This window comes from Budorcas taxicolor, chromosome 2, assembly GCF_023091745.1.
Source record: "Budorcas taxicolor isolate Tak-1 chromosome 2, Takin1.1, whole genome shotgun sequence".
In the NCBI taxonomy this organism is placed as follows: domain Eukaryota; kingdom Metazoa; phylum Chordata; class Mammalia; order Artiodactyla; family Bovidae; genus Budorcas; species Budorcas taxicolor.
In genome coordinates this window covers 40,020,446-40,037,108 of record NC_068911.1, presented here as the reverse complement: position 1 = coordinate 40,037,108, position 16,663 = coordinate 40,020,446, and the positions used below count along the sequence as shown (strand labels likewise).

Sequence of the window (16,663 nt, the reverse complement as noted above, 5' to 3'; positions counted from 1 at the left end):
CAACACATGGCACACTCCTTCAAGGAACCTTCTAGCAGGAGAGATTAGATTTAAATTCACAAACATCTCTAATTTTCCTGACTTGCTGAGTGAAGAATTGTTCTTTCCCTGGCCTTGTTTTGGAGAACTCTGATGAGTGTTTTACCACTTTAATTAGTGACTCTAAGCATTCACTGAATATATGAATGTCTAAGTTATTTCAGCAAATGAGAAATTCGAGAAATTCTTCACACTGACGAAGGGCATAAGATCAATGCAATATAGCTATTAATAATACTCTCTGGGCAGCAGATGAATTCTGGAATTTCTCAACTAAGCACCTCTCCAGTAACTGGATTCCTGTGCTGCTCACACCAACTTCCTCATGACGAAAACCACAGGGTTCTGACTGCCTTTTTTCACCTGTTGCCTGGCTGCTCTCTGTACATCCTCAACCAGAGCCACAACTTTGTCACCATTCTCTGGGCACTGCTCCCTCATCCAGCTCTGAACCTTTTCTGGCAGAAACTGCTCCATAACCAGCAGCTCTAGGACTTGCTCTTTTGAGTGTGTCTTAAGCCTCAGCCACTGGCAGCAGAGTTCTCAGAGTTTGCTAAAAACTTTATGGGGACCAGCTACCTTCTCATGGGGACCAGGTGCTCCTCACCTCCACTTCCTGGAAGCAGCACTGCCCAAAGTGCTAATGGCAAGCTTCATAGGGCTCTGGCTTGCCACGCAGGGCTGATTGCTGTCCTGTGGGGATGGTTGTGCCTGGGGAGTCTTTATTGCAATCATGCTTTGCTTCAACCTGCTTGGTTCACTGGCTGTCACTGCCATCCTGCAGTTCAGATTCCATCTCTTATCATTGGGAAGCAGGTCTCCTAGATACCAGTGAAATGTGTCTTTCTGGAATCAGAGACCTGAGCCTGTCATAGATGGGCAGACCCAGACTCATAGTTGAAAAAGGCTCAACTTTGAAGCGAGGCTGAGAAGAATAGAAGAAAAGACAACATAAAATCACCCCCTATTCCTTCACTCTAGTTCTTACTGTTTATTTCTGTCCTTTCCTTTACTCCTTCTCCAATCCAAGCCAAGGAGCCAAAGCACCAAAAATATCAAGAAGCATCCTTTTCTCACTAGCCCGATTTCTGTGGATGAATTCCCCAAATGGTTCCTCACAGTGTCATCCATCTGTCCCTACTCATGCTCCCCACGTGCCTGTGGCTTGTCCCTATCCTGCCTACTCCCAGACGCTTGGACCCAGCTTGCCAAGTCTTCATTTTCTTAGGAGGGAAAAGTATTAACCTCTTCATTAATATCACACCCTCCTCCCACCACCACCACCGCTACACACACAGTGTGGATAAGAAACATATTTATTTTCCAGCATTCCTTCCCCACTTCTGACAGAAGCATCTTCTCCCTTTGTGAAAAAGTCCCTCTCTATTCCACTGTCTCTGGTGGGGCTATCATTACAGTACCCTTCCTTCAACCCCAGGAGTGGGCAACTCACATAGGCTGGGCCTGTCAGAATTCTCTGGGATTTTACATACAGCTGGGGTGAGAAAATTTCCAAATTTCCTGGAAATTGCTAAATTGGGAGAATGTAAGATAGAAGCTTTCTACAATTATGTGCCACTTTCCATTCCAAGCCTCCTCCAAAGGCCCAAGTCTGTTTATAGGAGTAAAAAACGGATTCAGGTTGCCTTTCTTCCAAAGCACTGTACTGTGAGCAGTGCTTTTTAACGAAGGAGCATCACGGAGCATAGTCCCTTGGCAGCAAGGCCAGGACTAGAAACTACACTCCTTGTCTTACACCTTTCCATACACCCCACACCTTCTCTCGGTGAAGAATAATTCAATGAATGCTACTCTAGTTCCATGCAGAAGGCGGAGCCTGCACTCTAAATGATTCCTAATATCCCATTCTTAGTTCATTTAAAAATACTCTCTCAAAAATGTTTCTCTCTGGCGACAGCCAAAACGCTCCGCGGAAAGTAGAAAAAAGATGTGGAGTCGGGCTGATTAACTTTTCACTCGTCATCCAGGATGCCCCCCTGAGTACTCCTGGTGCACTCGGTGCTGGGTTAGGACCTGCAGCTGAAGACTAGGAAACAAGACCGCAGACGGCCACTGCACTATCGGGGCGAGACGGGCAGGGTCACTGGCCGGAGGGAGTCTGCGCTCGAGCACAGGGATCGGGACAGTCCCGGCCCAACTGCCTCTGCGACGACTGCCAGCGAAGAGCCCCGGGCCGCCAGGAAGCTGAGCGATCACGGGTAGACACATCCACGACTCCCCAGACTCGCTCAGCCTCGGGGCCGGAAGTCGGTGCCCAGAGCGCGGGCTCGGATCGGTCCACTGCGCTTGCTCGCGAGTCTTGCAAACGGACTGCAACTCCCGGCTTGCACTGCGACAGCGGCCAGCGTCGGTAGACTCAGAAGCCAATAGATGAGGTAGGACGCTTCAGAGGAGCCAATCCCTCTGCGGAGGAGGCGGGTCCTCCCGTGACAGAATTCCACAGCAGCTCGTGGGAGTGTCCGCGACGAGAGGCTTCTGCCCCGCCCCCAGCCGTGGCTCCCGGGTCCCCAGAGAGGTGAGTTGCGTGCAGGTGGGCGCGGGTTGCAGGGCTGTTGATCGCGCTGCCGTCTCAGGCGCCACCCCCAGCTCGTACCGGCCACGTAATCGAGCCGCGCGCCAGAGTGCTGCAGCTTCGCCGAGCTCGGGCCAGCTGGGGTGCGAAGCCCGGCGTCCTCAGAGGCCGGAGCGGCTGGGCCTCAGTGCCTCGGGGGCGAGCAGCCGGTGCGCCTCCGGGTACCGTGCTCGCCCGCAGGAGGTTTCCGCTAACTCCCAACCCTCGGCGTGCGCCGGGGCTTGCCTGGGCTCGCCCTGTAGCTCCCGGCGAGATGCTGGAGGTCGGCCTGAGGAGGATGCGAGAGAGCTGGTGTAGGCTACCTGGATGACAATCTGAAGTTTTCCCAGGAATTCCTGCCAGCCCATTTGGTTCCGTTGCGCATTTCCCCTGAGACCTGTTGTGCTTGTCGCTAAAATGAAAGCAGTATTTCCCCCAGTTTCCTTTTAGGACATTATGAATTTTCGCCTTTGCAAGACAGTTCAAGACGCTGGCAGGAAAACAAAAACTTCCCACTCCCAGGGACTGTGTTGTCGTCAGAAGTTTGGGCTCAAGGCCAGCGAACGAGGAGCCTCTGTCTGCATCCTTTCCTTTCCAACATCCTCAGAGGACCTTCGTTGCTAGCATCTTTCTAGTATTCAGAGCCATGGTCTCGAAGGCTTGACCTGTTTACAAGGAGAGAGACGCTGGCTCCTGAGCCCAAAAATGGCGGCTAAGATGGAGATAACTTTGAGCTCACAGTCCCATATTCAGGCTTCCTCCAAGCAGGAGAGACATATAATAGCAAAGTTAGAAGAAAAACGGGAGCCCGCTCTGCAAAAAGACTGGCCGGATCCTGAGCTCTCCCGCCAGAGTTTTAGACGGTTTTGTTATCAAGAGGCGTCTGGACCCCAGGAGGCACTCTCCCACCTCCGGCATCTGTGCCGTCAGTGGCTGCAGCCCGAGGTGCACACCAAGGAGCAGATTTTGGAGCTGTTGGTGCTGGAGCAGTTCTTGAACATCCTGCCCGCGGAGATCCAGGCTCGGGCCAGGCATCGATGTCCAGTGAGCAGCAAGGAGATCGTGACCCTTGTGGAAGATTTTCATCGAGCAGCCAAGGGACCAAAGCAGTGGGTAAGGAGGGTACTTTCTTGTCGTCCCCAGGATTTCTTTTTCATCTGGTTCGTGTTTGGTCTCTGGACCCTTCCCTAGAGAGAGGAGTCCAGAATTTCAAACGTTGCTTCTGGCCTCTGTTTGGAACCCTACTTCCCTCACCCCTACTGGGAGGGGAAGTGTAACAAGTTCTCAGAAAACGCAGCCACAGGCATTCCAGTGAGAAAGTAGAGCTCTTGAATCTGCTGACAGATCTCCCCCAACCCATCCCTCTTGAAGCTTTCCTACAATCAAGATTCTTGGTAGACAAGGGTCATACTGTTGGTAGGAATTTGATTTTGGGGGCATTTTATTAGCTCTTGTCCCAGCATATTGCCTTTGACTCAGGGAACTCCAGCTCAATTGACCAGTATTCCTTCCAACTCCCACCCCCAAGTTAGACCCCAGTAGGGGCCTAGGGAGGAAGCAGTTAGGGAACAGGGTTAGGGCAGTTCTCTTAGAGCCCTATCACTACTTAGATTTCCTTAATCAAAGTGTCTTGGGCAGAATAATTTATAGATAAGGGTGGTTTTTAATGCCTCTTCCCATACTGTTTCCTAATCCTACAGAGCCTGTTTCCAGCAGAAGCAGGGCACTATAGGGTAGGAACCTGCTGGATGGGTGTCATGGTTGACCCTCATATTGGTGCCTGCTCTCTGATGATTTTGACCCAGACCTTGAGAACGGGCCAAGCTGTGGGGACATTTACTCAGAAGTATCGGCTGATTTGGAGCAGGTTCCTTTTGGTCATTCTACACATCCTTCCCTTTGCTTCCTTAGAGAGTTTCAGCAGTCTCTATCACAATTGACACCTTCCCCCCCCCCCGCCCCCCCCCACCCCAGACATATCAGAAATTTCTAGGGAACAACAGTCATTACAGAGCAGTGAGAGGTCAAGCTGCCCTCAGTCAGTCCTCCAGTTATTCTCTAACGCGAGGGACTTGTTCCTAGGTGGCTGTTTGTATGGAGGGCCAGAAGGTGCTTTTGGAGAAAACTGGATCCCAGCTGGGAGAACAGGAACTGCCAGACTTTCAACCACAAACTCCAAGGAGATATCCCAGGGAGGAGACATCCCAGGCAGGATCTCAGGATCAGCGGAGTCCCCCTCATTGGGAAAAATCCCTGCTCCTCCAGGAACCAACCTCCAGATTGGCTGAGACAGGTAAACACTCTGTGTGTCTTCTTTCCCTCTCATCAGTGCTTTGTCTCTATCAAAGCATCTGAGGGTTCTGAAAAGCCACAGACTAGGTATTGAGCTTTTCTTCAATATTGTATGGAACAATATGGAGCAAGCATCTGGAGAAAAGACGCTTGCTCCGTGGTATGTAATAGTAGACCTTGATTCCCTAACAAACTTCATTAATTGGAATTGTAGTAATACTATATGTAAGTGTGCTATTACCATTTTCTTCTCATGACTGTTTGACAGTCCAGTACACAGAGGATTGTTTTAGTGCCTGCTTTTTGGTCCCTTTCAGAGCTGCTGATAGTTCAGTTCAGTTGCTCAGTCATGTCCAACTCTTTGTGACCCCATGGACTGCAGGACACCAGGCTTCCATGTCCATCACCAACTTCCAACTCCCGGAGTTTACTCAGACTCATGTTCATTGAGTCAATGATGCCATAGTGAAGACAAATTCACATATGACCACTGATGAACTTCCATTCAAGCTGTGGCTGAGTTTCATCACTTAAAACGGTCCCGTGTTTAGAAAGGCCCTAAACAAGGTTCTGCTCATTAGAGAAAAAAGACTCTGTTGGTATTATTTTCTGCCCCTTCCTCCTCCTGTGATGTTAATGAAACACTTTGATTTGATTATTCTCAAAACTCAAGAATGGAGACCTAGGGCATCTAGCAAGAAGGCTCTGTGGTCCAGGCTGAGGTTCTGCCTCATAACCTGGCCTTCATGATCCTGAAGAAAGTTGACCATATGTACTCCCTTCTGCCTTAGCAGAGGCAGCTGGGTTGCAAGCTGTCTCTATCTCCTTTTATTTGATTCCAGAGTGGATGAAGTCTAATGCTCAAGGTTCACCCGTGTTATAGCAGTGTGCTTCCCTGGTGGTTCAAATGGTACCTGCCTGCAATGCAGAGAATCTGCCTGTAGTGCAGGAGATCCGGGTTCGATCCCTAGGTCAGGTAGATCCCCTGGCGAAGGGGATAGCTACCCACTCCAGTATTCTTACCTCGGGAATCCCATGGGCAAAGGTGCCTGGCGGGCTACAGTCCCTGGGGTTGTAAATAGTTGGACACAACTGAGCAATTAACATATTCAGCATGTGTCAGTACTTCATTCCTTTTTAGGGCTGAATGATATTCCACTCTGCGGGCATTTTGTTTGTTTTCAGTTGACAGACACTTGTGTTGTTTCCACGTTTTAGCTGTTATGAATAATATTGCTGTGAACATTTGTGTACAAGTTTTTGTGTGTGTCTGTTTTCATTTCTCTTGGGTCTATACCAAGAGAAATTCCAGTACCAATTCCAGGAGCGGAATTGCTGGGTCCTATGGTGAAAGTACTCTTGCCTGGAAAATCCCATGGACAGAGAAGCCTAGTAGGCTGCAGTCCATGAGGTTGCTAAGAGTTGGACACGACTGAGCGACTTCACTTTCACTTTTCACTTTCATGCATTGGAGAAGGAAATGGCAACCCACTCCAGTGTTCTTGCCTGGAGAATCCCAGAGATGGGAGAACCTGGTGGGCTGCCGTCTCTGGGGTCTCAGAGAGTCAGACATGACTGAAGCAACTTAGCAGCATGGTGAAAGTGACAGTGAAAGTCTCTCAGTTGTGTCTGACTCTTTGTGACCCCATGGACTATACAGTCCATGGAATTCTCTAGGCCAGAATACTGGAGTGGGTAGCCTTTCTCTTCTCCAGGGGATCTTCCTAACCCAGGGATCGAACCCAGGTCTCCCACATTGCAGGCAGATTCTTTACCAGCTGAGCCTCAAGGGAAGCCCAGGTCCTATGGTAACTCTCTGTTTAACTTTTTGAGTTGGACTTTTCCGAGGTGGCTGCACTATTTTATTTCCAGCAGTCTGTGAGGATTCCAGTTTCTTTGCGTCCTTGTTGACACTTGTTATTGTTGGTGCTTTTGATTATATCCATTCTATTAGGTGTGAAATGAGTCTCTTGGAGATTTTGAATCATTTCCCTCATGACTACCACTGTTGAGCATCTTTTTGTGTGCCTATTGGCCAATTGTATTAATATATCTTCTTTGGAGAAATGTCTATTCAGATCCTTTGCTCATTTTTAAACTAGGTTGGTCTTTTTATTGTTGTTATGAGTTCTTTACATAATCTGGACACCAGACTCTCATATATAATTTTTTTTTTTTTTTTTAATTTTTTTTTACTTGGCTGCACTGGGTCTTAGTTGCAGCATGTGGGCTCTAGTTCTCCTACCCAGGATCGAACCTGCGCTCCCCTGCGTTAGGAGCACAGAGTCCTAACCACTGGACCACCAGGGAGTCCCCTCGTATATAATTTTCAAATGTTTTCTCCCATTCTGTGGATTATCTTTTCACTTTCTTGATAGTATCCTTTGAACCACAAATGTTTTGAATGTTGAGGAGGTCCAGTTTATCTTTTTGTTTGCTTGTACTTTTGGTGACGTATCTAAAATACTGTTGCCTAATCCAGTGTCACAAAGAGTTACACCTTTGTTCTATTCAAAGAGAGAGAGATTTAGCTGTTACATTTTTATCTTTGATCCGTTTTGAGTTAATTTTTGTGTTGTGAGTCAGGGTCCAACTTCATTCTTTTATATATAGAAATCCAGTTGTTCCAGCACCACTTGCTGAAAAGACATCTTTACCCGATTGAATTACCATGACAACCTTGTTGAAAAGCAATTGACCATAATTGTGTGGGCTGCTTTTTAAATCTTAATTTAAAGTTAAATAAAAATTCAGTTTCTCAGTCACACAAGCCATATTCCAAGTACTCAGTAGCCACATGTGGCTAGTGGCTGCCATGTTGAATAGGTCTTCCACATGGCAGGAATCCTCCAACTTGCCCACTAATCCTGGTAGTCAGAAGTTACAGAGTTTCTGTAATGAGGGTACATGACTGGCCCATATCCCAGTTGACATATGCTATCTGTCAACCTTGTAATGAGCAAAAACACCACACTCACTAGATTTATCATTATTTGAAGAGAGAGTGGTGGTCAGTGTCCATATAAGTGAGGGTGTATTTGTAGTGTTGAAGTTTCTGATGGGCTTGCTTCCCCCTATTTCTCCTTTCCTAAACCTTTTCCCAAAGGTAGGAAGGAGGCAGGAGTTGGAGAACATGGTTCCTAACTTTAGTATAAATCAGAATACCCCCAGGCTCCCCCTGTTACCTGCAGACTTCCAGGTCCTACCTCCAGAGCTTCTGACCTGGCAACTGTGGGGAAGCAGGGGCAGCCCGCTTGGTTGACAGGTGCCCCAGATGCATCTAATGTGAGCAGCCCAGTGGAGAACTGAATATTGAGAAACTGTGTGTGTATTCAGAGCTCTTTTACTAAGGTTCTTTCTTCAAAGCCCAGAAATGAAGCATATTCTTTCTAATTGTAGAGACCCCCAGGACGAAAAGTGACAACAAGGAGAATCCACAGCAGGAAGGGGCTAAAGGGGCAAAGCCATGTGTGTTGTCAGTGGGCAGACCGAAAGGGAGTGGCCTGCAGAGTCCCGAACCCAGAGGGATGAGTCTGAGTGAGCCCCGGCTGTCCCAGAGGCAGGTCAGCCCCCCCAGCGCCCAGAAGCCGTTTGCTCACTACCAGAGACATTGCAGGGAACTGGAGTACATTGGTGCCCCACTGAAAAGCCACCCACTGAGAGAGCTGAAGAAGAGCAAGGGGAGCAGAAGGAGCTTGAGCAGCCGCCTGCAGCGTCTCAGTCACCAGCCGGCCCGCTCGGCAAAGAAACCTTACAAATGTGATGAATGTGGGAAAAGCTTCACGTGGAATTCAGAGCTGAAAAGGCACCAGCGAGTCCACACGGGGGAGAGGCCCTACACGTGCGGAGAGTGTGGGAACTGCTTTGGCCGGCAATCCACCCTGAAGCTGCACCAGCGGATCCACACCGGGGAGAAGCCATACCAGTGTGGTCAGTGTGGGAAAAGCTTTCGCCAGAGCTCCAACCTTCACCAGCATCACAGGCTTCACCATGGGGACTGAGGGCAGGCAGGCCTGAGTCCTTGCTGTTCACGAGGAAGGTACTTGCATTCCTCCTTCCCCTTGCTCGCATGTAAATCACAAAGACTGTCTGTGTGACTTACGAGGAAGAAAGCAAGGGGTGCCTGTCCAGGAGGAGGCTGAAGGGGACCTGACATGTCTGGTGATGGGGAAGAAGTGGTAGATCTGGGCCTTGGGTCAGAGAGCAATGGGGTGTCTGGTGGAGAGCGGGGAGTCCCACTGAGGGAGAATCAGGACAATCCTGCAGGTGTGCCCCACACCTTGATGTTAACTCTCCCCCTGCTGCTTTATATATCCTCTAACTGTGTTCAAGGATAAATCTTACATATAGTTATGCATTTGCTTCCATACCTGACAATCTTTATCATGCGCGTACTCTTTTAATAAAAATGAGTGATCCGCAAGAATTTCAAAGCAGAAGTTCATTGGAATGTATATCCCCTAATATTCTTCCTGTCATTCCTGTCATCCTGTTCATAACAAAGATGCGTGAAGTGGAAGTGTGGATCTGGTTGTGTGAGGAGGGGTTTTCAAGTATTGGTGATGTTAACAAAATAAACACACACTGAGGGATCTTTTTATATCAAAGCACTGTTGATTTGGTGAAATAAAATCATGGCTGCCATAGCCCCCACCCGTAGCGATAGGGAGAAGCTACCAGAAGTAAGACTGCTAAGGAGACGCAAAGGGAGTCCTTCCTAGTGTCTTTTCTCACTCAGGCCAGTAGCTTTAAGCACAACAAAATGATTGGAATGATGAAAATATTCTAAAACCAAATTATTTCAGAACATGTACTAAAAATCACTGACACGTTCATTAGTTTTACAACATGTAAATTATGTCTCAGTTAAGTTTCCAGGAATGAAAAAAGGTGGCAGTATGTTGAATGCAGGAGGACAAAACATTTTGTCTGTTGGGCTAAGAGATAATTAATGGGAGCCCAGTGGTCTGCCCCATCATTTTCAGTGGCCCTTCAGACTAGTCTGAGGTCCCCTTCCCAACAATTACATCAGCCTTGTTGGGAGAACAGGAGCAGTGTGTTTTCACTAGTGGAAGAGGCCAGAGCCACAAAAGCCTGCGAGAGGCACAGTCTCAGGAAATGGCAGAGCCCAGGAGGTGATGCTGCAGAGAGCTGCATAGTTCATATGAAATGGGGCTGTCCAGGCTAGAGACAGTGTTCAGAAGAGTTTTCAGGTGTTTACATTTTGGTTCACAGGTGGGCTGTCCTCTTGCTGTGTCTCCTCATGGTGGAAAGGCTGAGGGAGTTCTAGGGGATCTCTCTTGAGGGCACTAATCCCATTCATGAGGGCTCCATCCTCATGACCTACCTCCTAAGACCATCATGTTGGGGGTTAGGTTTTCAGCATAAGAATTAGGGGAAACAGACATTCAGATCAAAGCACCTAGTGTGCATGAAATTTGGCTTTGGGCAGACCTAGATTCAACCCCAACTTTAGTTCCCCTTTCAAACCTGTTTCTTCAACTTTATAAAGTTTAAATGCAAGGATCCGAGGTATTTGCCTCCATCATGGTGGATGCCCCCGCACTCGAAGGCAAAAGTCTCCATGGGGCATAAATGCCTCACCCATTAAGAGATCTGGACCCCTCAGGGTGGCTCTGAGGTCTGGTCCAGCCACTATGGCAGTGTGGACCAGTGGGCACGGCTGCCCCTGGCAGAACCGACCAACAGAAGAAGTGGGAGGTGATGAACTGTTCCATACTCCTCTTTACAAACCTTTTCAAAAATCACAGCATCTTACTGGAGGAAAAACAAAGATTCTCCAAACTGCCTGTTGCGTAGTTTCTTCTTCCACACCCTGATGAGCTGTCATCTGAGCTCTTGTTAGAAATTTTCATGGACAGGGGAACTCATCATAAGGTGCAACATTTTATTTGGAGGGGCATCCTAGTTGCTTTAAGTTCTAAGAAGCTGGACTTAACAGCCACTTAGGTTTGTGCACCTGGAGCCCTGGTTGCTTCTGTGAATACCTTGGAGAGGGGATGGGCCGTTGCAGAGGTCAGGAAGGAGGGGGCTCATGTTACAGACCCACAGGAAGGCTCCATAAACATCGGTCCATCTGAACTCCTGAATGCAGGGAAGAAGTCCACCAGCGCAATGTGTCTTCAGGGTACCTCAGTGACCCAGACACCTCCAGAGCACATGCCTCTGTGTGTCCACTTCTGAGGCACTTACCACACTGAGCAGGACGATTTCCTGGGAAACAGGCTCTCTTCTGGAAGAGATGATAAGAATCCTCTTTGATCCAGGATTGTGAGAATCGGAGGTCAAGGATCACACCAGAAGTCAGACACATGCCCTCACGGGGAGAAATCGGAGCTAAGGAGAAAATTCTGATGGAGAAGTTGCTTCTAAAGAGTTAAGGGCGCAGGGGGGCTCCCCTGGTGGTCCAGTGGTTAAGCTCCCAATGCAGGGGGCCTGGGTTGGATCCCTGGTCAAGGAACCAGATACTGCATGCCGCTAAGACCGGGTGCAGCCAAAATAAATAAATAAAAATAAATGTTAAAAAAAAAAAAAGAATAAAGAGTAAGGGGTGGGCGGAGGCGGTGGGGGCAACTAGTTAGATCCCAAAGGACTGTTCACCCTGAGTCTGCTGAGGAGCTGAGTGGGAAGTGCTCCCCCACAGCGTATTCATGCACCTGTTCCTCTTTCATCTTGATTTCCTGCTCAGTCTGGAGCCTTGCCCCAAACCCCAGGGAAAACTCTCCTATGCGCAGTCCTTTGAAACTGTAAGACACTTTCCCCTTGCAACAGGTGGGTTTTACTCAAGGAAATAGTGCCTAAACCAGGACATGTCTTTACAGTATTTTTAAAAATCCTTTTGGGAACTGCATTCTTATATTAACATCTGGTTTATTTAATTTTTAGTTTGGTTGCATACTGTTGAGAAAATTGCAATGCACATAGATCAATAGTTGCGAATGCTGATGGTTCTAATAGCTCATCTTACAAGATACTCTGCACAGAAAAGGCAAAAGCAGCTTTACTATCAGGTCTGCACAAAAATACAAAAATATGTCATGCTGATAGCATAACTTATTTTTATGTCTCTGATACATTATTTTGTATATTACATTTAAATGTTTTACTGCAGCTTTAAAATACTTATTTCAATTTTTTTACTTCAAAGACAATTTTTTCAATTGAGATATAATTTATATACCATAACTTCATCCTCTTTTGAAAATAGTTACTTATTTGGCATCACTGGGTCTTAGTTGTAGCACACGGCATCTTGAATCTTCATTGCAGCATGCAAACTCTTAGTTGCAACATGTGGGATCTAGTTCCCTGACCAGGGTTTGAACCTGGACCCCCTCCTTTGGGAGCATGGAGTCATACCTAGCCACTGGACCCCAGGGAAGCCCCAAATTCATCCCTTTATAGTACAAAGTTCAGTGGGTTGTTAAAAAAATTATAGTCACAAAGTTGTACAACCAGATCCATGTCTTTGAGAGACGCCAAAGTTGCTTCTTCACAGGGAGTTGGCTAATCACACACGTGTTGCTGCAGTTGAACTTGACCAGGAGACAGCCTGGGACAATAAGGTCAGCACTGGGGGAGACTGAAGAGCCCGGGGCCATTTCCAGTGCTTCAGGCAGCCACTTACTGAGCTCTGCGATGCTCGCACCTCAGTTGCCTTATCAGTAAAATGAGGGTGTAAACAGAATGCTCCCTAGTTTTCTTTTCAGGTCTACTCTGAGCTGCCCATCAAACCTCAAAAATTTGGTTCTTTCTTGGACCAAAATAAAGGTGACCCTCAGATCAATGGTGTAGATTCTTGTTGGAGGCCTTGGACACAGGATCCCCAGGGAAGAGAAAGCAGAGGGGTAACATCCCAAGGAGAGGAGTTTATCACCCACCTTGTGTTCACTCTCTGGGTCTCTGGCCCTTCTCGCCCAGCATCCTGGTTCCTGGGCTGTCACTGCAAATCCTCCATCCGGGTTGCTGCCTCTTGTCACCCTCTGGGTGTGACACTGAACCCGTGTGGATCTCTTAGGACGGGCCAGAGTGCTCCAGCTCCAGGAGCTCCAGCATCTGCTCCTGGGTGGGCATCTCTGGCCTTAGCCACTGATGGCACAGTCTCCGGAGGTGACTAAGAGCCTCTCTGGCCCAGTTGCCTTATCCTGGCAGAGGGGCCTAATGCACTGACAGGAGCCTTTCAGGACCAGGATGGTGGGCTTGCAGGTTGGATTCCTGCCCCCAGGTGGTATCTTTTATCAGGAGGCTCTCCAGTCCCGGGGAATGGAATTCCAGGGAATCGGAGTTTGCAACCATCTTATGGCTCAAGGGATAGCCTCATACCAGCTGGGACTGAACCTGGTCTCTCTGTCAGGTGTGCTTGGGCATATAGGTTCTCCCATTTCTGGCTCTTTTTCACCAAAAACAGTACAAGTGATCAGGAAAAGCTTACTATACATGGGGTCAGCTGACACATTAGCTAAGACCTTTGCAGAGTTCTCCATTACGACCCTGTGCCCTTTCCAGAATCCTCCAATCATGATGTCAAGTCAGTGTTTAGCTGTCAGCTCATCTTGCTGGCCAGGCGCAACCTCTCTCACAGCATAACATACCTCTTCTCTATCGCACTGAACACAGCTATGCTGTCCCCCTTGTTTGTGATTAACAATTTCCCTAGAAAGCTTAGAGAAACTGTAAACTCATGAGAAGCAACCTTTCTCTCCACAAAGCCACCAACCACCAAGTCACCCAAACCAAAAACTCCTGAGTCATCTCTGACTCCCTGCTCTCTCACTCCACCAAATCATCACTTTTTCCTCCTCAATCTGTCTCGAAGCCACGCCATCTTCCTTATTCCCGTGACCCCTCCTTCAGACCCTCATCTTTCGCTCACTCTGTTGCAGTAATCTCCTGAGTGTCTGTTATCTCCGGGCTTGTGCTAATCTGCAGCATCTGGCTACAGTCAACCCCACAACTCTGAAAGCCTGTCCTTGCCTTCCTGTCGGTCCAGGCCAGTGCTGTTGGATAAGGGTGGATACCGAAGAAGTTAGATTTGAGAGATAGCTTTGAGGTAGAATTCACAGGACTTGATGACTGAAAGTTTAAGGCACAAAGGAAGGAGTATTGGTTGGCAGCATGAGCAATTGCATGCACATGGCGCCAGATACTGGGGGCAAACAGATCAAAGGCGAATAGCATGAGTTTGGTTTTGGATATCTGGGGGTTTTTTGCTTTTTGTTTTTTAAATTTTATTGGTGTATAGTTGATTAACAATGTTGTGTTAGTTTCAAGTGTATAGCAAAGTAATTCAGTTATACATCTGCATATATTCATTTTTTTCAGATTCTCTTCTCAAATAGATTTTCACAGAATATTGAGTAGAGTTATCTGTGCTATACAGTTGGTCCTTGTTGGTTACCTATTTTATATATAGTAAAGCTAGTGGAGGTGATGGAATTCCAGTTGAGCTATTTCAAATCCTGAAAGATGATGCTGTGAAAGTGCTGCACTCAATATGCCAGCAAATTTGGAAAACTCAGCAATGGCCACAGGACTGGAAAAGGTCAGTTTTCATGCCAATCTCAAAGAAAGGCAATGCCAAAGAATGCTCAAACTACCGCACAATTGCACTCATCTCACATGCTAGTAAAGTCATGCTCAAAATTCCCCAAGCCAGGCTTCAGCAATACATGAACCGTGAACTTCCTGATGTTCAAGCTGGTTTTAGAAAAGGCAGAGGAACCAGAGATCAAATTGCCAACATCTGCTGGATCATGGAAAAAGCAAGAGAGTTCCAGAAAAACATCTATTTCTGCTTTATTGACTATGCCAAAGCCTTTGACTGTGTGGATCACAATAAACTGGGGAAAATTCTGAAAGAGATGGGAATACCAGACCACCTGACCTGCCTCTTGAGAAATCTGTATGCAGGTCAAGAAGCAACAGTTAGAACTGGACATGGAAGAACGACTGGTTCCAAATAGGAAAAGGAGTACGTCAAGGCTGTATATTGTCACTCTGCTTATTTAACTTATATGCAGAGTACATCATGAGAAACGCTGGACTGGAAGAAGGACAAGCTGGAATCAAGATTGCCGGGAGAAATATCAATAACCTCAGATATGCAGATGACACCACCGTTATGGCAGAAAGTGAAGAGGAGCTAAAAAGCCTCTTGATGAAAGTGAAAGTGGAGAGTGAAAAAGTTGGCTTAAAGCTCAACATTCAGAAAACGAAGATCATGGCATCTGGTCCCATCACTTCATGGGAAATAGATGGGGAAACAGTGGAAACAGTGTCAGACTTTATTTTGGGGGGCTCCAAAATCACTGCAGATGGTGACTGCTGCCATGAAATGAAAAGACGCTTACTCCTTGGAAGAAAAGTTATGACCAACCTAGATAGCATATTCAAAAGCAGAGACATTACTTTGCCGACTAAGGTCCATCTAGTTAAGGCTATGGTTTTTCCAGTAGTCACGTATGGATGTGAGAGTTGGACTGTGAAGAAAGCTGAGCGCCGAAGAATTGATGCTTTTGAACTGTGTTGTTGGAGAAGACTCTTGAGAGTCCCTTGGACTGCAAGGAGATCCAACCAGTGCATTCTGAAGGAGATCAGCCCTGGGATTTCTTTGGAAGGAATGATACTAAAGCTGAAACTCCAGTACTTTGGCCACCTCATGAGAAGAGTTGACTCATTGGAAAAGACTCTGATGCTGGGAGGGATTGGGGGCAGGAGAAGGGGACGACAGAGGATGAGATGGCTGGATGGCATCACTGACTCGATGGACGTGAGTCTGAGTGAACTCCGGGAGTTGGTGATGGACAGGGAGGCCTGGCGTGCTGCGATTCATGGGGTCGCAAAGAGTCAGACACGACTGAGCGACTGAGCTGAACTGAACTGAATGTGTGTATGCACATCCCAAGCTCCTGATTTATCCCCCCACAAACTTTGGTAACCATAAGTTTATCTTTTACATCTGTGAGTATGTAACATTTATTTTCTAAATAAGTTCATTTGTATCATTAAAAAAAAATTAGATTCCACAATGAGTAATATATGACATTTGTCTTTCTCTAACTTACTTCACTTAGTATGCCAATCTCTAGGTCCGTCCATGTTGCTGCAAATGGCATCATTTCATTTTTATGGCAGAGTAGTACTCCACTGGGCATGTGTTTTGATGCCTCAGAGACCCCAAAGGAAGATCTCCTATTGGCAGTTGAATACAGGGATTTAGGGTGCAGGACACAGGAATAGTTGGAGCTAGACATAAAGGGAGGTATTTGTAGTCATGGAAGCAGGGAACCACGCACGCAGGTGATCCCAGGCTACACTCAAACCAGAAGGATGCTAGAAGTCGGCTGGGAGCACACAGAAGTCATGCTAGACTGGCATTAATTCTAGAAAGAAGTGTCAACTTTTAAAACAAGACACAACTTAAAAGTTGTGAATCAAGTTTATTCAGTGTCTTACTAAGGACTACAGCTGGGGAAACAGCTTCTCAGCTCTGAGAAACTGTTCTGGAGAAATTAGGGGTGAGGTCACGATATATGTGATTTTAACACAGGGGGGGGTATGCAGCACACCCCTTCTTAGAAAGTACTGTTAATTCGAAAGAAACAGGTATCTTAATGTTTTTAGTGTTTTTCTAAGTACGGTAAGATATAAGAATTTGGATTCATAGAATTTTCTCCTAAAAATATCTTAATTATCTGAAGGTTTGTTCTGCCAGTTTTCCCATAGCAGAGTGCCCAATTC

The 16,663-nt window shown here is 47.1% G+C and overlaps 1 protein-coding gene across 2 annotated transcripts; it reads left to right on the top strand.

Moving 5' to 3' along the window:
* The first annotated feature begins 2,500 nt into the window (after window positions 1–2,500).
* Window positions 2,501–9,286, top strand: ZNF174 (zinc finger protein 174). Of its 2 annotated transcripts, XM_052659531.1 has the most exons (4): window positions 2,501–2,575; window positions 3,051–3,724; window positions 4,694–4,904; window positions 8,303–9,286. In XM_052659531.1, exons 2-4 carry the CDS (start codon window positions 3,317–3,319, stop codon window positions 8,902–8,904), a joined length of 1,221 nt encoding a protein of 406 aa, XP_052515491.1. In that variant the 5' UTR covers window positions 2,501–2,575; window positions 3,051–3,316; the 3' UTR covers window positions 8,905–9,286. The 2 variants fall into 2 exon arrangements, with proteins under 2 accessions (XP_052515491.1, XP_052515489.1); XM_052659529.1 differs by lacking the exon at window positions 2,501–2,575 and having other exon boundaries at window positions 2,669–3,724.
* The last annotated feature ends 7,377 nt before the right edge of the window (window positions 9,287–16,663 follow it).

Bases quoted from the DNA above. Each gene is read 5' to 3' on its own strand.
- ZNF174 (XM_052659531.1), top strand. From the start codon at position 3,317: ATGGCGGCTAAGATGGAGATAACTTTGAGCTCACAGTCCCATATTCAG. The intron at 3,725-4,693 runs GTAAGGAGGGTA...ACTTGTTCCTAG, and splicing joins CCAAGGGACCAAAGCAGTGG to GTGGCTGTTTGTATGGAGGG. The intron at 4,905-8,302 runs GTAAACACTCTG...TTCTAATTGTAG, and splicing joins CTCCAGATTGGCTGAGACAG to AGACCCCCAGGACGAAAAGT.